This window comes from Ischnura elegans, chromosome 11 (genome assembly GCF_921293095.1).
Source record: "Ischnura elegans chromosome 11, ioIscEleg1.1, whole genome shotgun sequence".
In the NCBI taxonomy this organism is placed as follows: Eukaryota; Metazoa; Arthropoda; class Insecta; order Odonata; family Coenagrionidae; genus Ischnura; species Ischnura elegans.
In genome coordinates, this window is record NC_060256.1 from 1584736 (window position 1) to 1611047 (window position 26312).

The 26312-nt window shown below is 41.5% G+C and overlaps 1 protein-coding gene across 3 annotated transcripts in view; it reads right to left on the minus strand.

Moving 5' to 3' along the window:
- Nucleotides 1-2185: 2185 nt before the first annotated feature.
- The window catches only part of LOC124167853 (DNA topoisomerase 3-alpha), a 114450-nt gene continuing 90323 nt past the window's right edge, over nucleotides 2186-26312 (minus strand). For all 3 annotated transcript variants that reach the window (XM_046545895.1, XM_046545898.1, XM_046545899.1), the window contains 2 exons: nucleotides 23797-23883; nucleotides 2186-2447 (listed from right to left, as the gene is read on the minus strand). In XM_046545895.1, coding sequence (XP_046401851.1) covers nucleotides 2410-2447; nucleotides 23797-23883 — 125 coding nt within the window. In that variant the 3' untranslated portion in view covers nucleotides 2186-2409. The remainder of the gene's footprint in view (nucleotides 2448-23796; nucleotides 23884-26312) is intronic.

Consider the following 26312-nt stretch of genomic DNA (forward strand, 5'->3'; position numbering starts at 1 on the left):
TTTATCATTCCGTTTATTATACTCTTATTTTTCCGTAACGCTCATCCCGACAGACGGCATGCATCGAGGCTTTTCTTCTAATTTCCTCCGTGGGAATGCAGACGAAAATTTTTTCTGGGGTGTTATTGCAGAGAGGAACAATGCACCACTTGTAATTTTTCCTTATTTCACCTATTTTCTCCTTTAAACGCAACGTGGCTCTTCCAAACCTGCAGTTACTGGGCTTGGATCTTGGACTCCTACTGAACTATGACGTCACGGCCAAAGATTAGTGGGGGCGGTATTTTTTAGCCCGCGAAACTCGGAAGACTTTTGGGAGTCATTTTCTAGTGTATAAACTGAATTTTAAGCGGAAAAAAGTATATTGCGTTACTAAGTGTTTACTGTAGTATATCAGCATACTGTTTATAAAAAGTATGCAATTTCCCTATTCACCGCTTTACACGACGCAATTTTGATTGCGCCTTCACAGGTACGTCAGTCTGCGCAATTCCGTGTACCGTGTAAAACGGCCTTTAGGGAAGATTGCAACTATGTGCTTGTCGTTATTAGCCATAAATGACGCATTGTATTTATTTCGTCTCATTTTCGTCAAACGATGGATGCGGGGAAATTCTGCGTCGGAACCGCGATCTTCAAACGATCAATGCGAGAAACGATACTTCGGGGAACGATAGAGTCGGGAAAAAATTACATTGCCTATAAGGAACTTTATTTGGGACCAGAAACGGCGCACGATCAATGCGGGAACGATAGATCGAGGTTCCACCGTATATCTTTCTTTTGAAAGCGGCAGTGTAATGACTTCTTTTCTCTGCTATCGTAATACTCTGAAACCAAAACTGAATCGATCTCTCTAATCAGAGGCAAATCATGTTCCCTTCTTACCGTTGCTCTGGGAAAAATGGAACGACTTTGTAGCAGTTTATATCGCGACGACATTGAGGCTTTAACGACACAAACAAACAGCATTTCCTTAGATAGCACAAAGCGGAGGAACTGGATCACCACCGATAGTAAATAACTCCACACAAACTTTCCGGTTGCGACGTAAAACTGGCAAGTCCCAGGTCGACGCATGCGAAAATCGTGCAATGCTGTGTTACCATAAGCGGAAATCTTCTCTCGTTTTCAGGCCGCAACGCGCGAGAATTAGTAACGTCGCGCCGAAAGCTCGCTGTCACCCGGTTCAAACGCAGGGAGCGTAGTGTCCACAGCGCATAGCAGGTTATCCAGGTTAGCGGTCTTCCAATCACAGGATTGAGGGTGTTGAATAAACGTTCAAATTTTTCGACACAAAGGCAATCTAAATTTAGTTTCGAAACTGGTCGCTGCAGCCAATGGGAAGGCTAATTGGGTGGAAGGGGGACTAAGCAGTGACCGAGGGAGGGGAAACCAAGCCAGTCGAGGAAAGTAAACAAGCTGATGAGGAGTGGTGTCATATTTCAGGAGGGGGAGAGAAAAGTCTTGCGCTGGGGAAAGATGTTTTTTTTCTTCAGGCAACATTCGTTCCAACGCTTTTCTGACCCATTCGACGAAGCTCGCCACAATGAATACAAGTGCGCTCACTACGATCGAAATTGAAAATTTCTGGGAAGGTATTATTATCAAGATTGAAAGATTTTCAAGGTTTTAGGACGAAATTCACGGCTTTTTCCAGGTTTTTATCCACGGTAGACGAAATTCACGGCTAATTCACGGTTTTAAGGTTTTCACGGTTGAGTGGGAACCCTGCTTACATAACCTAAGACAAATGTTGATTTCTCAAGAATGGTTAAACATAATTCGGTACTTTAAAAAGCAATGTACAGCTGAATTTGTGGGGAGATCTTGGTAACTGAAGTGAAGGAGCATATTCCCTTAGAGTAGGAGCCACGTGTCGAAGCTATGACCTAGCCACGTGCGTGTGGGATAGCAACAGGGAAGGGAGTGGGATGCTGCGTGAAGGGCAGTGGCCTCTCATGCTGACCTCGGCACGCGTGCACTAAATGTCAGTTAGGTCAGTGGTCCTTGGGAGGGGGTTCATAAAGAATGAGGGGGAAGTTTCAAGGTCAAGGTTGTTCCACAACGTATGAAATCATACCACTTACCATGTGCTGTAGTCTGCTCCTAGCTTTCCCAGCCTTGATATGCAGGTTTGGAAAACAAATTAGCTAATTAAACGTGTAGAAATAAAACTTATAAATAAATCGGAAGACTTTCATAGAAAGTATATAATGTATTTTTTACAAAAATAACATTAAATGGGATACGGCTGCAGGGCAAAAAAAGAAATGGGAGTCATATTAATGCCTTTGAAGGCCAATGTATCATGGGGTTGTTCGGCACTTTTCAAATGAAATAAAAAATTTCCATGCAGTTCGTTGAAAGAAGAAATAAGTAAAACAATAAAGTACATTAGTCTTGATTTCACTGGTTGTTGAATGGGCAGTTAGCTCGTGTATGACCTGAAACACAAAAAAGAGAACAGTGCTATTTTTTAATAATGCATTATGAATACTAAACGTTGGATTTCATGGGAACTTCACCTCTCGAATAGCTAACAAAAATATGGAGAGAACATAGCATTCCCACGTTCCCTTTGCAAGACATGGGTCATAATTACATGCAACAAACCATCTTTGCATCCCAAGACATTTTTAAGCACAGCTGATAGTTCTCGGCATGAATATGACCAGAATTTGTAGATAAAGCTCTCTCTGCACAACGTACTTTGTGATTAGACTGTGTTGTCTACAAATCCTAATTCCAAATTTATTAGCACGAGCCCTAAAAATAAAGATTATTATTTAACTTTGAAGTTTCCATGGCATTCATCCTTGACGAAGGACGCTACTGAATGCTCCTCAAATGACATTAAAGCATGTCTTACATACAAGAAAGTAGAGCTTTGGTCATTGATCCCATGGAGGAGGACAGATTACCTATTCAAACCATGATTTTTGTGTCACAATCTCTCTGAATCGTTGGTGCTCATTCCATAGAAAAATTAGTTATTTTGAGATACAATCTTATGAAATACAAATTTAAAAATATAATTATAGAAATAGAAAGAATAAAATCACAATTTGCCGAATACCTTTTGGCCTTTATGCTCAAGTAAAAATTTCTCCCTTGAAACAGAGCTGATTCTGGGCTGAAACTCCACTGAATGCGCTCAAACTGTTGTGGAGATTACACGGCAATATAAGGGAGATGTTCCGACTCGCAACGGCGCACCGCGCGCCCTCTGCGGACGTCTATGGAACTCCCCGGAAAACAACAGCGAAGCGATGCGCGCAAGTCCCCGAGGGAGTTGCTCGTGAAGGAGTTGTGCAGGCAGTCAGTCCGGCCCAGTCATCGAAGTCGCTTGTTACGCCCGTCGGTGCTACATCGAAACGCTGGTTTTTTTTGTACAGTTTAACCGACCAAATAAAATATAGTAAATCGTGCCTGTGTGTTACTATCACCTCCGCGAGCGTACGAAAGTAGATATCCTACAAAGTGGTGACCCCGACGTGATCGGCGAAGAGTGTGATTCCGCAGACCACGTGTGCACGAGTCGGACATCTTGAAGCGGCCATGACGACGGACGCAGTTTCGATGCCTGGAAACCGCATCGCCATGCGCGTAACGGCGTTCTGGCCCGATAAACCGGCCCTATGGTTCGCGCAGCTCGACGGGCTCTTTAGAACGAACGGAATTACGGACGACGAAAGCAAGTTTTGGCACGTCGTCAGTAATTTGGACAACGCGCACGCGGCCGAGGTGGAAGACGTCATTACTAACCCTCCTGCTGAAGGGAAGTACCTGCGCTTAAAGGAGGAACTTATTAAGCGACTCTCCGCGTCGCGGGAGCAGAGGATCCGGCAGCTCATAGAAAGAGAAGAAATGGGGGACCGGAAGCCCGCGCAGTTCCTCCGGCATCTAAGGAGCCTCGCCGGAACGTCCGTCCCGGACGCATTCCTCCGTACGCTGTGGATTGCCCGACTGCCCGCCCACCTTCCGCCAATATTGACCACCCAAGAAGGTATGCCCCTTGATAAGTTGGCGGAATTGGCTGACAGGGTATTTGAAGTTACTCCGCGTCCTCAGGTCGCGACCGCTTCAGCCAGCGACCCCCTGATGGCCACATTACTCCAGCGAGTGGAGGACCTGACCCGGCAAGTCGCCGCCCTCTCCGCAGCCTGTGACGCACGCTCACGTTCCCGAGGAAGGTCCCGCAGCAGCAGCTTGAGGAGCTCCCGCAACAGTTCCCCGCACTCAACCGACGATCGCCTGTGCTGGTACCATCGCCGTTTCGGTGCCAGAGCGAGCAAGTGCAGGGAGCCTTGCTCGTACAGGCCATCACCGGAGGAAAACCCTTAGGGCGTTCGGTCGATGCGGCCGCCGAATCCTGCCCTAAAACCTGCCGCCTATTTATAACCGACCGGTCATCTCACCAGAGTTTCCTTGTGGACACCGGGTCCGACCTATGTGTATTCCCCCGGAGACTAGTGAAGGGCCCCCGCGTACGAACGACTTATGAATTGTGCGCTGCCAACAACTCCACCATACATACGTATGGCTGGGTCTCTTTGACCCTGAAAATAGGACTCCGCCGCGACTTTACATGGCGATTCGTCGTCGCCGACGTGTCTCAACCAATAATTGGCGCCGATTTTTTTAAAGCATTACGGGTTGTTGGTTGATGTGCGGAACAAGTGTTTGGTGGATCCCCTTACGACGCTATCCGCCCATGGTCGCGTGATGGCATCTTTTGGCGAAAGTGTGAAAGCAATCAGTGGTGACGGCCCGTATTACGCTCTCATACGTGAGTACCCCGAAATAACACGACCCGCAGGATACCCCAAGCCCAGTGTTCATCACGTGGTACACTTTCTACACACCACCCCTGGTCCACCGGTGACATGTAAGCCTCGGCGGCTCGCCCCGGACAAGTTGGTCGCCGCCAAGCGCGAGTTCGACGAAATGCTAAGACTGGGGATAGTGCGGCCATCCAAAAGTGCTTGGTCTTCTCCACTTCACCTCGTGACGAAGAAAACCGGTGAGTGGCGACCATGCGGGGATTATCGTGCCCTCAATGCACGTACTACCAGTGACCGCTACCCCGTCCCGCATATCCAGGACTTCTCGCAGGCTTTGCAGGGTAAGAAGATCTTCTCTACAATCGATCTAGTACGTGCATATCATCAAATCCCTATAAATCCCCCCGACGTCCCGAAAACAGCTGTGACAACACCCTTCGGGTTGTTTGAGTTCCCCCAGATGTCGTTTGGGCTCAAAAACGCCGCTCAGACTTTTCAGCGGTTCATGGACGAGGTAGTGAGGGGTCTGGAGTTTTGTTATGTATACATTGACGATGTGGTAGTGGCATCTGCGACCGAGGAAGAACACGTCACACATCTCCGTGAGCTTTTCACTCGATGCGAGAAGTACGGCACACTTATCAACTCTTCGAAATGTGTCTTAGGTGTCCCTGAAGTGCAATTTTTAGGCCACTTAGTCACGGAAAATGGAATCCGCCCGTTGGAAGATAAGGTATCAGCTATCCATAGTTTCCCCGAACCATACTCAGTGAAGGAGCTTCGACGATTCTTAGGCATGGTAAATTTCTATCGCAGGTTTATACCCAACGCGGCCACCTTGCAAGCTCCCCTCCATAGCGCGCTCACGGACAAAGTGAAAGGTAAACACCCCGTCGAGTGGAACCCCGAGAGGCGGAAGGCGTTCACCGACTGCAAGGAGAGCCTTTCACAAGCAGCTGTTTTAGCTTTCCCGGAACCCACTGCACCCCTCGCTATTGTATCTGACGCCTCCGACGTCGCCATCGGCGCCGTCCTTCAACAGCGCCTTGGTGGTGGGTGGCAGCCATTGGGATTCTTCTCATCTAAGCTTTCCTCCGCTGAAAAAAAATACAGCGCTTACGACCGTGAGTTAATGGCTATTTACAGAGCTATCCGCCACTTTCGGCATATGGTCGAGGGCAGACCATTTACAGTGTTGACGGACCATAAACCATTAGTTTATGCCTTCCGTCAAAAGAGTGACAAGTGCACCCCCAGGCAGTTCCGCTATTTAGATTTTATCTCTCAGTTCACGACGGACATTCGTCATGTGGCCGGGGCTGAAAACGTCGTCGCGGACGCCTTGTCGCGGGTGGAGGAAGTCTCCGCCGCGGTGCCCCATTCTACCCTCGCTTCTGCTCAGGAGGATGATCCCGAGTTGAAAGCCCTCATAGACGACAATAACTCCTCCCTTGTATTTCGGAAAATATCTCTCCCCGATACCGGAATGGAAGTGTATTGCGACATTTCAACCTCTATTGCACGCCCGTTCGTGCCAAGTGCTTTGCGGAGACAGGTGTTTGAATCACTCCACTCCCTCAGCCATCCCGGCATTAAGGCATCGGCCAAGCTCGTATCGGAACGTTTTGTGTGGCCATCGCTAAAAAAAGACTGCCAAAATTGGGCGCGTGAGTGTGTTGCATGCCAGCGTTCAAAGGTGACGCGTCACGTGACGTCACCAGTCGGAAAATTCAGTGTTCCTGGGTCCCGTTTTGAACATATACACCTGGAAATTGTGGGCCCCCTCCCCTTTTCCCGAGGCTATAAATACTGCCTAACAGTAATCGACCGCTTTACGCGGTGGCCGGAGGCCTTTCCACTGCAGGATATCACCGCCGAAACTGTGGCCAGAGCCTTCTTCCTGGGGTGGATTGCCCGCTACGGAACTCCGTCCCGCATAACTACGGACCAAGGGCGGCAGTTTGAGAGCCGGTTGTTTAATCAGCTGTCGCGCTTGTGCGGCGCCACCCATTTCCGTACTGCAGCGTACAACCCGGCGGCCAACGGAATGGTGGAACGCTTTCATAGGCAATTGAAGGCAGCCATCCGTTGCCACAGCACCCTCAGCTGGGTCGACGTTCTACCCGGCATCCTCCTCGGAATCCGCGCCAGTTGGAAGGACGACATCGCCTGCACTGCAGCCGAAATGGTCTTCGGCGAGCCGCTGAGACTCCCTGGGGAGTTTCTGTGCCCGTCCCCACACACTACCATGGAGGATCAGACGGAATTTTTGGTTCAGCTTCGAGCCCACATCCGGAGGATCAGTCCAACGCCAGCCACGCAGCACGGGAACAAGAAAATATTTATTTTTAAAGATCTCCCTTCCTCTCCTAGCGTCTTCGTGAGGAGCAACGGCGCGCACAAGTCGCTGCTTCCTCCCTATGACGGTCCTTTTCAGGTTTTGCAACGTCGGGAGAAAGACTACCTTGTCCGCATAAGGGGGCGCGACGTTTGGGTGGCCATCAATCGCCTCAAGCCAGCGTTCGTTGTCAACAAGGATGCGGAAAGCGGAGCCGACGCGACGATCGAGGACAGCGATCTCTTCGTTCTTCCAGAGCCTGCCGGCGGACGACCCGAGTCAACAGAGGACCGCATGATTCAGCCCAGGCCCGCCCCTGTACGACGCGATGCCGCGGACCAGCCACCACCGCCTCCCGCGCCGAGGACCACCAGATCTGGACGGCGCGTGCGTTTTCCAGCGCACCTGGCGGATTACATAACATAATTTTTTCGATTTTTTTCTCTTCTTTCGATTATTTATCTACGCAGGTTTGAATGCTGGAAGGGGGTGATGTGGAGATTACACGGCAATATAAGGGAGATGTTCCGACTCGCAACGGCGCACCGCGCGCCCTCTGCGGACGTCTATGGAACTCCCCGGAAAACAACAGCGAAGCGATGCGCGCAAGTCCCCGAGGGAGTTGCTCGTGAAGGAGTTGTGCAGGCAGTCAGTCCGGCCCAGTCATCGAAGTCGCTTGTTACGCCCGTCGGTGCTATAGAGCGTTCCACATTTAGTTGACAGTATGGGCTCTTATGGAGAATCGTTTCCCATGTTAATCTCCATAAGGCCAGGAGCGCGGTGTTGTCAACAACAGCACGAAAATTAAAGTTGCGTTATGCACTGATTAAAAATTTTATTCTAATGTAGAAAAAGGTGCTGCATTCATTGGCGCCAATAGTTTTTCGATAAAAATTATAACAAAAGCTATAAAAAACATTTCCGTAAATTTCCGTCAGAAACGTGTATTTTTTTACTTTATCTTCTTCTCGCAATTTCTGCCTGACCGTTGACTGTATTGAATTGAATTTTTTTGCAAAAAATTCTTCACACTATTTTCTGCTTGAAGATCTTCACCAATTGTACAAATATTGAGTTTTAATGTTGTTATGCCGACGTAACACACTTTAGGACAAGAAAATTTTGATTTTTGCAAGGTAAAAAGTAGTCGCTTACTAACTTACGTTTCTTACGCCGTAGGTCCCTATATGCTGCGTACCAAATGTGGAGAAAACTACAAGGTTATTTTTGGTGAAAAAATCATTGACTTACATCAATTCTGAAGCGAGTTACAAGGTTTTGATCTTAAGAAAAAATATTACGGTGCCGCTGGGCGGGCTTCTTGCTTTTTCTTGCGCGCAGAGGGAAAATTCTCGGGCGGAAAAGGAGTTTTTTGTCAATGCATACTATGAAATGTATTTATGTATTCGTTTGATATCCTAAACAGAGAATACCTACTTATACGTCGTAACAGCAGTGTTTTTATCTGAATACATTGATACACGAAAGTAAGCAAGCGGCTTGGAAGTAAGACTCTTTCACCTTGGGTGTTTAGGTCCCATCGGGGAAACCAAGAAAAAGAATATCTCATAATCTGTACCAAACACTACCCCATCCAGTGCACGCATTTACAAAAGGGGGCTTGGGTTTTTTCTGAGTTCCTTTCATAGGGTACCATAAAACCTGCCCCAAAAGCGACCCAGGCCGAAGGGGCCGAGGGAAGAATTTACGAAGGCGTTCAGTTTGTCATTGCATTTTTTTGGAGTGAACAAGTGTTGTGTGGTGTATTGAACTTGAGAATTGTGAAGTGTGTTTTACACTTATCTCTGCTGTAACACGCCCAATCAATATGTCCGATACAAAGAAGAGGAGAAAAGGTGAGAAGCTCATAAGCCGCGAAAGACGATTTGTGCTCAAAGTCTTCTCGTACTCCAGGAAATCTCTCAGCATTAGTGAGGCCTGCCGAGAAGCTTCGAAGGCTACTGGGTGCTAGGAGTTCACTATTTACAGAGTGAGAAAGGAAAGCTTCCGTGGTCCATTGGTAACTCCTTCAAAAACTAAAGAAATTAGACAGCCTTACAAAAATTCGAGGGCAGTGATTTTCGACGGTTTGGTGAGATCGGGAATTAGAAGGAAGGTACATGAATCCTTCGTGAAAATTATTCCTCCGACTTTAAAATCCATCTGAAACCCGGTGAATATGGATAGTATTCTCCCAGATTACAAAAGGACAACACTATATCGTCTTCTTTTGGACATAGGCTTCGTGTACGAACGCAGGGGGAAAAGAATCATCCTTATCGAAAGGGATGATATTATTCGTTGGTGGCACAATTAATTATTATTTAAGGCAGCTAAAAAAATATCGTCGCGAACACAGGACGAGAGTATTAACAGGCGAAAGTTGGATTAATGTTGGACAAATAGTGAACATTAGTTTGCGAAACAAACAATTAGAAAATCCGCGTCAAGCTTTCCTTGCTGGACTAAATACTGGGCTTGGCCCCCACTTCCCGAGGAGGACGATTTGCAATTATACACGCAGGAACGGAAAATGGGTTCATAAAAGGAGCATCGCATGTGTTTCTGTACAAAAAGAACTCAATGGATGAGCATGAAGAAGTGGGTGGCGAGTGTTACGAGAGATGGTTTGAGCACTCACTTCTTGCAAACTTACCCGAAGGATCAATTATAGTGGTAGATAATGCCTCTTATTACTCAAGGAAATTGGAATCCTTGCCTACTACAAGGTGAAAGAAAGAGAACATTAAGGAAATTAGCTTTGAAGATGTCAGCTTGAAAAGAGATCTTTAATTAACAATAAACCAAGTACGGGAAAATTTAGAAAAATTAAAGATTGATGATGTCTTATACAAAATCGCCTTTCATGTAATACTAGCTAGAGCCAACAAATATTGCATAATATGGAAGGAATAGAAATTTTGTCTCATTCAGGAGCGGCTATAATTTTTATTATCCTTCAATTTATTGTTATTTTTTACATTACAGATTATTCATTATTCAGTTTGTGCATTGAATAAGTACGTACATGAAATAACAAAAGACTTTTCCTTTTATACTGCCGCAAAGGTATTGTAATATACGCTAAAAAATTCCTTAATTTACGCAGTCTTTCGTGCGATCCCTAACTCCTTTTTGAACTAAACCGTTTTGGCGCCATATTATGTGTGGTTGCATACGCTGTTAGGATGCCTGCCGGCGGAGCGGAAGCTTGGCAACACTGTTATCCATAAGGCCCGTACTGTCAACTAAATGTGGAACGCTCTATACATCGAAACGCTGGTTTTTTTTTGTACAGTTTAACCGACCAAATAAAATATAGTAAATCGTGCCTGTGTGTTACTATCACCTCCGCGAGCGTACGAAAGTAGATATCCTACACTGTCTTGAAACAACTTTGTCACGGCACTGCACTGCCTTGTCCTCAACAAGAAATAGAGCACTCAACTGAAACTCTGATGCCATTCTTCCTTGCAAGTACATTGCGTTTGAACTGCTTCTCCCTTGCTGCATGTGTGCTCCACTGATACTGAACTGGGCAATAGCCTCAGGCCAGGTCGAATTTATGGCTCCACTGCATCTCTCTTGCCGAATGTCTTTACTGCCCTGCAACAGAGCTGCTGCAGCATTTGGGTATCCCCTCTCCCTCATGGATTTGAACTGCTTCTCCCTTGCCGCACATGATCTCCACTGACACTGAACTGGACGGTAGGCTCATAGGCCAGGCCAACTTAATTACTCCACTGAATCTCTCTTGCCGTATGCCTTTACTGCCCTGCCATTGAGCTAAATGAGCATTTGGGTAACCCCTCTCCCTCATGAATTTGAACTGCTTCTCCCTTGCTGCGCGTGTGCTACACATCGTAAGTTTTGCCAACATACGGTACCCTTCTACCGGACATATACGCGACCCCTGTTTTCAGCGGCAATGTATTTTTTTAATTTAGCTTTTGGCAACACGTATATCTTTTCCCGCGCGTCAAGCTGTCGGTTGCCGTTATTTCTCTCAAGTTGTTAGGACTGAAAGACGAGTGTTGAGCGTGGGTTTTGGCATGAAAAGATTGATGGCATAATTATTTTCCCGGTACTTCGACGGTTGTTAACGGCAAGAATAGGGTGGTTTCCTATTATTTTTTTATTGCCTAAATCGAAAGATTATTACTCCTGGAGTACGTATTTCACGCTTTTACATTTTTAAATGACGATATCTATTTTTCGCGATTAAATTAAAAGTGAAAATTTTCAAGCGCGCGAAAACGCGACGCTTAAGTATGAATGTCGGGAAGTCTCTCCGCGTGACGTATTTCTGGTTCCCCCTCCCGCCTGCGAGGTGACCTTGAGGCGAGGCTTAGCGCTGATACGACGCAGGCTGCTATAGAGCGTTCCACATTTAGTTGACAGTATGGGCTCTTATGGAGAATCGTTTCCCATGTTAATCTCCATAAGGCCAGGAGCGCGGTGTTGTCAACAACAGCACGAAAATTAAAGTTGCGTTATGCACTGATTAAAAATTTTATTCTAATGTAGAAAAAGGTGCTGCATTCATTGGCGCCAATAGTTTTTCGATAAAAATTATAACAAAAGCTATAAAAAACATTTCCGTAAATTTCCGTCAGAAACGTGTATTTTTTTACTTTATCTTCTTCTCGCAATTTCTGCCTGACCGTTGACTTTATTGAATTGAATTCTTTTGCAAAATATTCTTCACACTATTTTCTGCTTGAAGGTCTTCACAATTGTACAAATATTGAGTTTTAATGTTGTTATGCCGACGTAACACACTTTAGGACAAGAAAATTTTGATTTTTGCAAGGTAAAAAGTAGTCGCTTACTAACTTACGTTTCTTACGTCGTAGGTCCCTATATGCTGCGTACCAAATGTGGAGAAAACTACAAGGTTATTTTTGGTGAAAAAATCATTAACTTACATCAATTCTGAAGCGAGTTACAAGGTTTTTATCTTAAGAAAAAATATTACGGTGCCGCTGGGCGGGCTTCTTGCTTTTTCTTGCGCGCAGAGGGAAAATTCTCGGGCGGAAAAGGAGTTTTTTGTCAATGCATACTATGAAATGTATTTATCTATTCGTTTGATATCCTAAACAGAGAATACTCATACGTCGTAACAGCAGTGTTTTTATCTGAATACATTGATACACGAAAGTAAGCAAGCGGCTTGGAAGTAATACTCTTTCGCCTTGGGTGTTTAGGTCCCATCGGGGAAACCAAGAAAAAGAATATCTCATAATCTGTACCAAACACTACCCCATCCAGTGCACGCATTTACAAAAGGGGGCTTGGGTTTTTTCTGAGTTCCTTTCATAGGGTACCACAAAACCTGCCCCAAAAGCGACCCAGGCCGAAGGGGCCGAGGGAAGAATTTACGAAGGCGTTCAGTTTGTCATTGCATTTTTTTGGAGTGATCAAGTGTTGTGTGGTGTATTGAACTTGAGAATTGTGAAGTGTGTTTTACACTTATCTTTGCTGTAACACGCCCAATCAATATGTCCGATACAAAGAAGAGGAGAAAAGGTGAGAAGCTCATAAGCCGCGAAAGACGATTGGTGCTCAAAGTCTTCTCGTACTCCAGGAAATCTCTCAGCATTAGTGAGGCCTGCCGAGAAGCTTCGAAGGCTACTGGGTGCTAGGAGTTCACTATTTACAGAGTGAGAAAGGAAAGCTCCCGTGGTCCATTGGTAACTCCTTCAAAAACTAAAGAAATTAGACAGCCTTACAAAAATTCGAGGGCAGTGATTTTCGACGGTTTGGTGAGATCGGGAATTAGAAGGAAGGTACATGAATCCTTCGTGAAAATTATTCCTCCGACTTTAAAATCCATCTGAAACCCGGTGAATATGGATAGTATTCTCCCAGATTACAAAAGGACAACACTATATCGTCTTCTTTTGGACATAGGCTTCGTGTACGAACGCAGGGGGAAAAGAATCATCCTTATCGAAAGGGATGATATTATTCGTTGGTGGCACCATTAATTATTATTTAAGGCAGCTAAAAAAATATCGTCGCGAACACAGGACGAGAGTATTAACAGGCGAAAGTTGGATTAATGTTGGACAAATAGTGAACATTAGTTTGCGAAACAAACAATTAGAAAATCCGCGTCAAGCTTTTTCTTGCTGGACTAAATACTGGGCCTGGCCCCCACTTCCCGAGGAGGACGATTTGCAATTATACACGCAGGAACGGAAATTGGGTTCATAAAAGGAGCATCGCATGTGTTACTGTACAAAAAGAACTCAATGGATGAGCATGAAGAAGTGGGTGGCGAGTGTTACGAGAGATGGTTTGAGCACTCACTTCTTGCAAACTTACCCGAAGGATCAATTATAGTGGTAGATAATGCCTCTTATTACTCAAGGAAATTGGAATCCTTGCCTACTACAAGGTGGAGGAAAAAGAACATTAAGGAAATTAGCTTTGAAGATGTCAGCTTGAAAAGAGATCTTTAATTTACAATAAATCAAGTACGGGAAAATTTTGAAAAATTAAAGATTGATGATGTCTTATACAACATCACCTTTCATGTAATACTAGCCATAGCCAAAAAATATTGCATAATATGGAAGGAATAGACATTTTGTCTCATTCAGGAGTGGCGATAATTTTTATTATCCTTCAATTTATTGTTATTTTTTTACATTACAGATTATTCATTATTCAGCTTGTGCATTGAATAAGTACTTACATAAAATAACAAAAGACTTTTCCTTTTATACCGCAGCAAAGGTATTGTAATATACGCTAAAAAATACCTTAATTTACGCAGTCTTTCGTGCGATCCCTAACTTCTTTTTGAACTAAACCGTTTTGGCGCCATATTATGTGTGGTTGCATACGCTGTTAGGATGCCTGCCGGCGGAGCGGAAGCTTGGCAACACTGTTATCCATAAGGCCCGTACTGTCAACTAAATGTGGAACGCTCTATAGCGGCTAGCCTAGTACCCTGCTGGCTGGTAGCTCTTGGCTTAAATAAGGATTACTAATAACTTATCAAACGAGGAAAACTTTCCGACCTTAGCCAGTTTTAATAAGTGATTGTTAAGACATGTTTCCCTGAGCTCTGCGCCTCATGCATGCAATGGTAACCTCAGACGACGTATAACTCCTATCTTCTCGTATAGAAACTAGGTCCCTGTGACGTCACGTGGAGTGGCATCGCATGGGCGCCAATCTGGCCCTTTTCAAATGAGGATAAAAATGGACCATTGCCATTCGTCTAACCCGGTATTTCTAAAACAAAATAATTTGTATATTATGAATACACTATTGGTGGGTAACGAATCGCAATCAATGCCTTTCGTTTTCTTTGATGAAGGAAACCACCCTATTAATCGAAATTAAGGTGAAGGGGAGAACGAAGTCGGTGGTGTTGACTGCAGTCAAAATTGGAGGTGAGCGCTTTAACTTCTCTGATGGCATGTTTATACCTTCCATGTTTAACCATGAGAACGTTGGCATTGAATTCGAGTTTTAATCCAGGCAGGTTTAAGGATTTCGAGCTCCTTTTTCGGGGTTCATGGCGCCAATAACGAATTCTTCTTTCAACGCGTTGGCGACTGCCGTCCACTTTTCCTGCCTCATGGATACCCCGGACGAGGAGGATAATACACCGACCGGTCATCAATGCCGCGGATGCCGCGCCGTCCGTTAGTCATCCTGCGGAGGATCAGTGAGCTCGAGAGGGCTTTCGAAGAAATAAGGAATGCGGGTGGGCAACGTATATTTACTGCTTATACTTATTAGTTACTGACGAATGTTTTGGAATCTTCCGTGGTTTTCGTTTGGAGTTCACACATAGCCTAAGTAACGAGTCATCGCTTCGTTTTTCATTGAACTATGATGCAAAGCGCATGCTTCCTCAGTGATAATTTAAGTTCTGCTTTCTATAATTTGAATGGTTCACATTAATGCATAAGCCAAGTAAAGGAGAGTTTTTTAAGTGCAATTTTGCTAATTTGATTTTGAGTTAAGTCGTTTGTGATTCTCATCAGTCATGTTTCTTCTCTATTGCAGGAGCATCTAACTTCCATGACTTCTTTCATTTGGAATATTTTTGTATGTGCCTTTAACAGTTATTGATTTATTGATGTATTTTCATGTTCTAATAAATTGTGCCTTGAAAAATGTTGTGGTCATTGCAGTTACAACTATTGTTGATCGCAATCACCTATCCACCCTTTATCTCTTATCATGCATGCAAAATTGTGGGAGAAATCTGTTATGTGATCATCCACTGTTGGCTAGGGGAAATGTATTCAGCCAATCAAGGGAGTTTCAGCCTAGCTATCCAATGGAGTTTCAGTCTAGCTGTCCAAGGGAGTTTCAGTCTAGCTGGTAGCCAAGGAAGTTTCAGTCTAGTTCGTGGCCAAGGGAGTTTCAGTGTAGCTAGCCAAGGGAGTTTCAGTTTAGTCGGCCAAGGGAGTTTCATTGGAGTAGGTAGCTGGATTACTTAAGTGCACTGCTACTGCACTGCCATCCTTCTTCCAAACTCCACTGGTTTGTTTCAATTTCAATGCAGTTTCAGCATAGAAGCAAGGCAGTGAGTTTCAGGGTAGTTTCAGCCCAGTTTCAGTCAAGTTGCAAGGGAGAAATTTTTACTTGAGTGTTCTTATTCTTTTACATGCTTCTTTTTTTCTAACCCAATACTACATATGTATGTATATTTCACTTATTGAGGATGGGTCAGTTCTTCTTTTGGTTACAGAATTGGTTTGGGCTTGGTTCTCAGTTTGGGTTCTTAATTTGTCACTAAAATACCACGAAAACTTTCATGTTGAGTGTGTGAAACAAACTTTCTTCATTCAACGTCTACATGATCTGACATTTATATTATTTTTGAAGTGAAAACTTCTAATAGTACTTTTTTTCAGATGGGTAAAAAACTCTTGAACTCGCGTGATCATCACCTCAAAATCGTCATCATCTCGCTGTTAAGGAAAGAGAGGGAAATAAAGAGATAGAGATTTTTGAATTTACTCATTCCTCATGTATGAAAATATATTCTGAAGCAGAAATGGTCGCTACGTTTAGTGCTGACAATAGTTATTTGATTTTGATCATTGCAATGATTTCTAAAAATATTTTCTTGAATATCAGCTAGTAACTTGGCTTTTCTGACTTTGTATTCCTAATCCAGTTGCCGGCATACTGTTCTTAGTATTAAGTTGAAACTGGCAGGAAACGTAAATTGTACATTTTTCCATACTTACTTTGCTCTCAATTCAGTTTATACATTGTTATGTTTGTTTATATATCTTTTGGACGAAAAATATGGAATTTTGCAAGGTACAAATCAATCGCCTGCTAACTTTCGTATCTTACTACATACATGGGACCATTTATATATGCTAAGTATGAAATTTGCAGAAAACTATAAATATATCTTTGGTTAAAAAATTATAACTTTATCTTGAGTACGAAAGGAGTTAGGAATTTTTTATTTTATTAAATATTTTCACTGCGTCATTATTTCAGCTACTTGCTATTTAGCAGCAGTTTTCCATGGATTTTTCATTCAACTGTCGGCTAACAGCTCTCAACACATCCTAAAAACTGCACGGAAAGTTTTTGATGCCTAATTTCTTATATAGGTAAACTTTTTTATGTTTTTAGCTGAGTTTTGACGTTGTTTTATTCCGTTAATTATCTTTGGGCCTAAATTGCCTATTTTTGTATGGTGGGAAGCAGTCGCCTACTAACTGTATTATGATACGATATAGGTCCATATGTGCTGCATATTTAATTTGGATAAAACTATAAAATTATTTTTGGTGACAGAATTATAACTTTATCCCGATTACTAGGGAAGTTATGACTTTGTAATGACTGCACTTCGTGAGGCTTTCTTTACTGGCCTTCTAGAAAGAGTCTTCCGAGGCAGGATCACTCTACCACCTTCCACCGTTTTCGTCAGCAGAAACAAATGCAATATCTTTTTCACATAACCTACGCAAAACATACAGGTACAATGAACATACACCAATAGGAGCATTTGAGGCATTAAATAACTGTGATATGGTTTTATCTGTAACTGTTTGAATTTAAAATGAAAAATACAAAAATAATGCAATAAGTACACAGAAAAGTGGCTTCGTCAGTTGTGCATTAAGACAATGATTAAAAAAGCAATGCTTTGCATGATTTTCATTCAGTTCGGAACTTTTAAATTAAATGCCTAGGTTGTTATTAAGGTAAGGAAATTTATTGAGGCAGAAAAACATCGCCTTTTGTCTTTATTTATGTTCAAGTTTATCGGATTGAAATGTCTCCATTGCCGAACCAATCCTGTTCGTACATAAGTGTTGATAATAGGTTGTAACACCTAATTTTGAGTTGTTTTGAGTTGGATGTTGGTGTGACGATTGATGGGAGGAGGACAATGAAGTGGGCAATAATGAGCAGCAGAGGGGAATGGATGAATTGCTGTTGATGGCGCGGGAGGGAGAGTACATATGGGGAGTTGGATTGTAAAAGTTGTGGTGTGTGGATGTGTTTTTGCTCCTGAGTTTGTTTATACAGTGTAATAACAATATTTGTGAACCATTGAAGAGAAAATAAAAAACGTCACAAGGTTTATTGGGTATTATTTGCTCCACTGCCGGTAAAGCGATAATTCGCTATAACGAGTGTTTATTTGACCACTGTGAGGTCTCGTTATATCGAGGTTGCACTGTATTTTAGTTACACCCTAAGAGATACCTAGAGGAAATAATAACTGGAGTGGAATCATATACACACATGTGGTGACTGTAAATGGTGCCATCATTTTTTATATTCTTGCCAAGAAGGCCTCTTTGATTTTTTATGTTTATGAAACAAAATTATGGACTGAGATTGTTAGGGGCACTGCATAAAAAGCTCTTATAAATTAATTTCATAAATGAGGAGATCTTCTCACTACCCATCTTCAGATGAATCCTTCTAATTGTACAAGCAGAGGGTACCAGGAATGCAATTGTGCAAACCCTAAGAAAAAGAAAGCTACCTTCACCTAACTTACCCACAGCTAAAAGATATGCAATCAAAGAACTGAAGGTAAAAAATAACCGTATCATATTACCAGTTTATGAAGAAAATGCAGCGGTAGTGAGGTGGGAACAAATTTTATGATCTAAAAACCAATTCTCTCTTGAATAATAAGCCATGTGTGAGACTAAATTAGTATCTAACAGCTTCACTAGGAAACCAAGTGAGAAAAAAGAAATCAAAATCTCCAGCATTTCAAAAGAAGGTCATTGGAAAGTTATTCTTCATGCTTTGAAAACTCCACAACTGAATGGACTTCCAAAAATCCATAAAGAAGGAATGACTCTGCAACCAATGGCGAACACTACCCACACAGCACATCGTTGCCAGAGGACGTCCGCTGCTCGTCCGCCGCGTCCTCTCAGTGTCCGCGGATTTTCAGGACAGCCAGAGGACATCCGCCGGCTGTCCTGGCTATCCGTCCGCTCACTGTCCTATCTCGGATGTCCAGCGGACGTCCAGCTAGTGTCCCATTATGCAGGGTTTGGGAGTTTTGGTTTCCTCTTAAAACACTCACCTCCTCATGGAGGAACTCCGAGAGAAAGTCTCGAGATCCTCCTCCGAGTAGGGAGTATAGGAGAAGGGAGAAAGAAAAAAAACTCTCTCTCGTTTCTGAAGCCAGAATACTTCCTCCCGATCGAGGAAGAGGAAATTTTTTGTGGAGGAAGAGATATTTTGAGGATTATTTTAGGTAACCAAATGTAATCCTCTTGTTGGAGCTACGCTGTGTGGACTCTGGGAGGAAATTAGAAACTATTTAACGAAAAAAAAAATTGACTTTTTTACCGCTTCTATAGTTTAAGAACAACAAATGAACGCTATTTTTAAGTTTTATATTGTTTATAACAATTAATTAAGTTTAAACAAAGTTAGCAACAATTTTAGTAACATTGACGAGCGTAAAAAATTTCTACATGCCTTACGGGTTAAACAACAACAATTGAACGAACTTATTACTCTCTACATTATTTATAACAATTTTAAAGTTTAAACTAATTTAGCAACAATTTTAGCAGCTTTCAAAAAATTAAAAATTTCCGCATGTTGTAGGATTGAGAAGCGTTGGATGAACAATAAACCCGTATTCTTTCATGATTATAAAATTTACTTAAATTTAAACAAATTTACCAACTTTTACAAAAATTAACAACAGGAATAATGGAATTTATCAATTTTTACTGAAATTTTATATTATGTACCAATGTCCTGCGGACGTCGCGTAGCCGTCTCGGGGACATTCCATTCCTACAGGTTAAATGAACTCTTTCAACTTATTGATTAATTAATATTTACTCTCTAGGGATTAAAAAATCTCAGAGGCGATTGATTGGAAAGTATTTTAATGAAACATAACGCTTTAAATTTATTTTAATTTTTAATGGTGAGAATTCTCCTAAAATTATCACGGCATCGATGGCCTCATTCCCAGATTAGACATTGTAATTGTCCAATCTAAGGATAGGCAATAGAAGGTAAGTACTGCCGTACCTTTACTTTATATTGAAATTCTAGATTTTTTGGTGGCGAACGAATTTTAAATCTACCGCTACTCCGCGATACAGGGTTCTCCACATTCCTCCGTTCCTCCTTTCCAACGTTTCCAACAGCGGAACGGGAACGGAACACCGGAGACAGCCATGTTTCATGGTGGTTTCGCTGGTTACAAAGATGCAGCTGAATTCCAAGTAAGTTTGTTGTGACATCTAAATAATTTTTTCTTGGGGTTCACTTGCGGGAGTATAGTGTTTCCGTATGCTCCTTATATTTCTTATAACTCAGCCTGTAATATCTCGAGGAAAAATATGGCTCTGCTTGGAACAATATGACTGTCTTGGTAGAACCGTTACTTGGCAACAAAAGGTAGCGTCTTTTTCTGTTGTTCATGGTGAAATTTTCGCTTTTGTTCCTTGTTTAATGATATAATTTAAAGAGGAAGTTCTTGTACTATAGTCTCTGTACGCGAGAACGTATAGGAAATAATGTAAGTGCTAGCGTACAAAATAGAACCTGTTGTTTTGATAACGTAGACTACGGCTGAATTTGTTGAAAGTCCAAACGTTCCGTTCCTAAATCAGTGCAATAAAGTAGGGTTCTCGGCAATAAATGTAACTAGGAATGGTACGTGTAACCGGGGGATTTTGCAACACGCATGTATGATTAATAGTTTTCACGTAAATTATTAATTTTTTGAAATCGGACTACACCGTGTCATTTCTTTCGATATGTATATTCACGCACGCATCAAAAAAGAACATTAATGTTATGATAGGATAACCACCAATGTTTAGCCTTTTTACAAAAAGTTTTTATACTCTTTATCTGTTTAATGGAACTAGGTTAATAATTAAAAATTTTAGGTCCTAAATAAATAAATGATCTATTATGTCAGTAAAGATAAGGCTTAGGGATTAAAAAATTACAATTCGGACGTAGCTTTATAGCGTTTAATATATTTTTTGTGCCAAACTTTGCTAACCTACTAAACTATAAACTAATTTAACTACAAACTAAGTAACTGTGCTATTAGTCATCCATGCATTTAATTTAGTGGAAACTATAGGACGACTGTAAGAAACTCGGGATGAATATAAACAAGGTCTAATTGTAAGTGATATATTTTGTAAACAAACCTTACGGCTATGTTTCACGGTTCATTTATTTGCTCAAACTGCTGCATGAATTCTTATACCCAGAAAATAGAACTTGTGCATCTTTTCGTACTGCTATCGGTACACATTTTGGTGCAGAGTATCTTGAACCTGATATATTTACCTAGAGGCATCTACTGACTATAGCTTTCATTTAGTGGAGTTGAATAAAAATAGCTTATCTGTATTTTTATTTAGTTCCTATCTCTATTTATAAGTTTGTATGTCTCTCTTCTTCTAATTGTCTGTATACTTATTTGTCTTCATTCTTTACAGATGTTGCACTGAACCAGGACGCTACAGCCACCAATTCTAGTGTGGAAGTTACAGTGAAGAGTTGGCTGGAATATGCTAAAGCAAGGCATGAGAGAGAGGTGTAAGTATTCGTTTGATTATTATATGGGTTTGGGCAAGGAGGAATAATTTTGGTCTGGATACTTTTTTGGCAAGTTGCTCCTGTTTAGGGAGCTCATATAAAGTAAATTTAAATAATTATTAAACATCTTGTAATACAAGGTTCACCCTTCCATGCTAAAGGTAGAGAAAATAGTATTGTTATGTATTATTTTCAGATGCAGATTCTATTACCAAGTAATTCAAACATTTGAAAACAATTTTTGTTCTGCACATGGGAGGTATAATTTCAAAAAACATGGTTGAAAAGGATCTCATGCTCTATAAAAGTTCGATGTATAACACCTGTAGAACTTAAGAATGGGATAACTTATTCAACAGGGATGGTAGTTGCACAGTACTACAGAAGCTACTATTTTTTAGCAGCTGTAGCTAACTAAGATGTTTTGAAGTAGCTGTTATTGTAGGAGCTATAGAAATTTCAGTAGCTCACAGCAGGCCTTAGCTGCTATTCCCCTGTTATGTCCCTGTCGAAATGTGAATATTGCCAATGAGCTAGGTTGTCACTTTTGCCTCGATACCAGACTACATTGGAAGATCTATTTTAATTATTAAGATTGGAAGAATTCGGAGATCTAAATCATGGAATGGCCTAAACTACAGCAAGTTTTTGCTAGTTTTTCAAAGTTTCTATTTTTTTAAGTTGCATCTCGGCCAATGCAGCTAAGTGGTTTGTGTGCCAAATCAGTGTGGCTGTTTTCACACTAATCCCAAGATATCTAGTCCACTTAAACTTCCTTTTTTAAATTTTCTAGTTTCTTTTACTCCTATACCATATTCAGCTCTTCTGCATTAGTCTCCCTTAGCTCCAGCTTATGTAACACTTTTCTTTACCTCCACAATTCACTCTAGTGTAGTCATAATCTTCAAACAGAGACCAATAGTTCAGAAATATTATCCTCCATTTGAATGCTTTTTCCAATATCTTTTTCGAGACCTCTACTTAGCTGTCTGGCAAGGATGGATCAAAGATTTTTTTCTAGATGGTGCACCAGGGTCTAACAGGCAAACAGTCTTCTCATTTTTGGGATTAAAATCTAGTGCAACAATTGCTCTATGAAAAATGTTCTTTATCATAATATATACATTACTAACATATTAATATTTTTACTCAAAATCTTTTCTTATTTAAGATCAAGAAAAAGCCAAAGAAAAGTTTGTAAAATGTATTCAGCCTATAATGGACAGGTTTCCTAATTTTGAAACCTTAAGAATGTTAAACATGTGACTAATGAGCCTGTAGCGTCCTGTCTTATGTAATCTGCTTGTTACCTACAAGATACAATTCTTGCTACAATGAAATGTTTATATACTTCATTATTACAGGAGCAGTGCAGGAGAGCGTGACATCCCCTGAAAAAGATATGGAGGTTACCATCCAAAACTGGCTAAGGCACGCCAAGGAGCGGTTGCAGGGGAAGAAGAAAATTAAATAATTTTTATGTAGTTTCTTGCATTGTATTATTTTAAGAAGCCAAATAAATATTGTGCATGACATTGATGCCTTATTTATTTAAATTCTTGTCTGGACCTATTATTTATTAGTATCGAACAAAATGCAATCCTAACCTAAACGTGTCCTGAAGGTGTCCGGAGCGGACACTTTCAGGACGTCCGTAGGCCACCTTTTTTACTGACATGCGGACTTGCAGCGGACATACTTTGGCATAAATTCGAACGTCCGTAGGACGTCCGTAGGCCACTTGGCGGACAGTCACCGGATGTCCGAAAGGTGTCCGTGTGCTGTGTGGGTATCAACTCACCAGCATATAATTAGGCTCAATATTTATATTTAGACATTCAGTCTTCCATTGGCAACCACAAACACTACATGTTGAGTGAGCGTGGTTTTATTTCACCAATAAAATATGAAAAGAAATATGCAGGGAAAAAAACCAAGATATAGATACCAGATAAGGTATGTTGAAGAGAAAAAACTGTGGCAATGTTCACTTCAAAGGAGAGAGACTGCATTATTTTTCCATTACCTGAGTCTGCAGAAGTACATATAACAGACATTAAGCCTCGATTAGCTCAAGCTAAGGCAGTATTCATATCAAAGAGCCCAATTTAATGCTCAAGAGCAAAAAGCAGGAGACCTGGAAACACTACACAAGTACACACACAGTGTGCCGTGGCACAATATGGTTCAGACGCTTGCACCATCGGAAAAGTGATCAGGAAATGATAGAGGCTTTCGAGAGCTGATGCTGGAGGAGGAGGAGGCTGAGGTTATCATGGACGGATAGGATGAGGAGGTACATATCTACACAGAAGAAAACACACTCCATGCAAAACAAGAACATGGTGGATTGGCCACGTGAAACGAGAGACAACAATTGCGTGGGAAACACAATGGAAGGAAAAATCGATCGAGCGCAGAGGAAGGAAGAGCAAGGGACAAGTACATACATACCGAGGACAGACAAAGAAGGATACAAAGGTGAGGAAGAGATTCAGGGGTGAAAATGAATTGGTGTGGGATAGGGAAACCTGGAGGGCTGCAGTATATGTACATGCATTCCACTTTTAGGAACGCAATACTACGTATGTTCATTAAACTCACCTTCCTCACGACAAAGACCACATTTCCTCTTCTGTTTCGCACCATCCTGACTACGCTTGCTCTGAACGTGATTGCCTTTACGTCCACCTGGAATCCAAGCAAATAGTCATTCAGCAAGAAAACTGAAACATGTTCAAGACAAAGGTACTAACAAAGAAGTATGCATGTACTGTGTTTCTCAGCATATCGTTTTCTCAATTTTTGAAAATTAAATTTGGGAAAAAATGAGTAACTGGTGCTTGAATTTAGGCCTCGGGATTGTGATAAGAGAAATATGATACCAACAGCTTATGATTTTAATAGAAAATTAGAAGGAATATAGCATTAAAAATTTATTTTGTCCACTTTGTAATGAGTTATTCATAATATAAGGAAGTCAAATCACCTCATATCCATGACAAAGTTAAAAAATATTTGTATGGGTCATTCCATGTAACTTTAACACATTGAATGCAGGCCCGATTTTCATGAGTCGTCAGAATCGGCTATTAAATTAAGAATGAAAAATAGAGAGAGGTTTAATAATAATAATAATTTTTTATTTGTCCAAGGATTTGTTGCAAATGTACAAATATAGGACACGTCATAATTGTAGACGAAAAAAAGAAGAAAATACAATCCTAAATTATTAAACATATATACATAATATAAGCAGAGGGCATGTCAATGTTTGGACAACAGAAATTCTTTTATGGAGTAAAACAGGTGAACCTGCAGAAACTTTTTCAGTTTTTCCTTGAAAATTGATGTCTTTTTTTCAAGCTTAATCTCATGTGGTAACCTGTTAAATATCTCTAAACCCATTGAGTTGGGTCCATGGGCAGTGTTACAAGTTCTAATGTAATGTTTGTGAAGATCTTTACATGCCCTTGTAAAGTGACTATGGTAGCTGTCATTAGTCACAAACTGACAGAAATTATTCTTTACCTACACAGATACAACATAAATATACACACAAGGTATAAGCAATGTACACAGTTTCTTAAATATTGGAAGACAGGGTGCATCATGGTGAGCACCTACAATAATCCGTACCACACGTTTTTGAATTTTAAATATCACATTAGCATGAGGAGAGGAACCCCAGAACAAAATGCTAAACATTATCTGGGAATATAATTCACTATAATAGACAGATAACAATATGTCAATATTTACAGAGTGTCTGATGCTTCTGGTGAGGAAGCAGATAGAACTTAGCCTACTGCCTACTGTTTTTGCACCATAACTTCCGTTCACACCCTGCTATTTACAAACGGCCCACACGGGTGGAAAGAGGGAAGGCCATGTCTCAAGGCCATGCACACCATCGGACACACACTTGGAAGAGGATGTCAGTCACGTATGGAGGTGGAGAAAGGCCGACTGACTAGCGTATCTCGTCTTGGACATCAATGGATGTGCTCCGCATTGAATGTGTTCACACATCACTCAACCCAACCTTCTTTGATTCCTTTCAAATTTGGCATTCGTAATAATCCTTAGAATGATAATACGGTATTTTGTAGAGTATTGCCATAATAAACATGTTTCTATTATAAAGTAGGGATGTGCGTGCACTCAAAAATTAGAGTCGAGTTGAGTAGTTGGTACTCGATTCGAGTGCTTCGAGTACTCCCACAAATGCTGAGTCAATGTTGTGTAGTTTCGGTAACAAAGCTGTCATGCACAGTGGGTTCAGAAATCTGCCGTAAGGAGGCACTATCATCAAACTCATAAACGAATACTTTGTAAAGTTGATAGATCTCTTACATGTTAGCTAATATCACAGTTGACGTGAAGGTTACATGACAAAGAGGGTAAACCCAAGGAGAAGAGGATCTACAGAGAAGAAGAGCATTGAGCATGGTCTGTAATTTGAAATGATAAGAGAATATGAGGTAATGTACCCCAAAAAGTACTCGTAAATATTTACTTCTTTTCCTGAAATCATTTTTCAGAAAACTAACAAATGTTTAGCAGAAGCTCGAATGACACTTGGAGCTACAAATTGGTCCGTGACATTTGAGAGATGGATGCTTTTTTATGATGTGAGATACATTATTAAGGAATTTTCTACTTGAGAGCAGTTCTCGGGGACAACTCTCTTCCTCTCATGGTCATTGTGGTCAGTGAAGTGGGGTTTGCCCTAATGCAAAGACGCAATATTTACAAACCATTTTCAAGTAATATTGCATTTTCTTTGATTTGACATAAAATCAACAAGGCCAAGTACACTGGCTACAGACAATTTTTGATTATATATATCCAAGGTGTGGAGCAATCCCATTGAAAATTGGTATGGTTACGTGTTTTCTTCAGCAGCTACTACAGAGATTGAGAGAGACCCCTGATAGCTTCTGTGGTGTGAAGTAAAAATTTCTTGCCTTCAGCCAAGAGAAAACTGAGTTTGGAAATGCTGCACTCCACAATCTGGGCACCAGTTAGCACCCTGGATGCAGAGAAACATTGATAAATGATTCCTTAATTTATTATTTTTCTACCCCATAATTATTTAAACTCTCAATATACTGTCA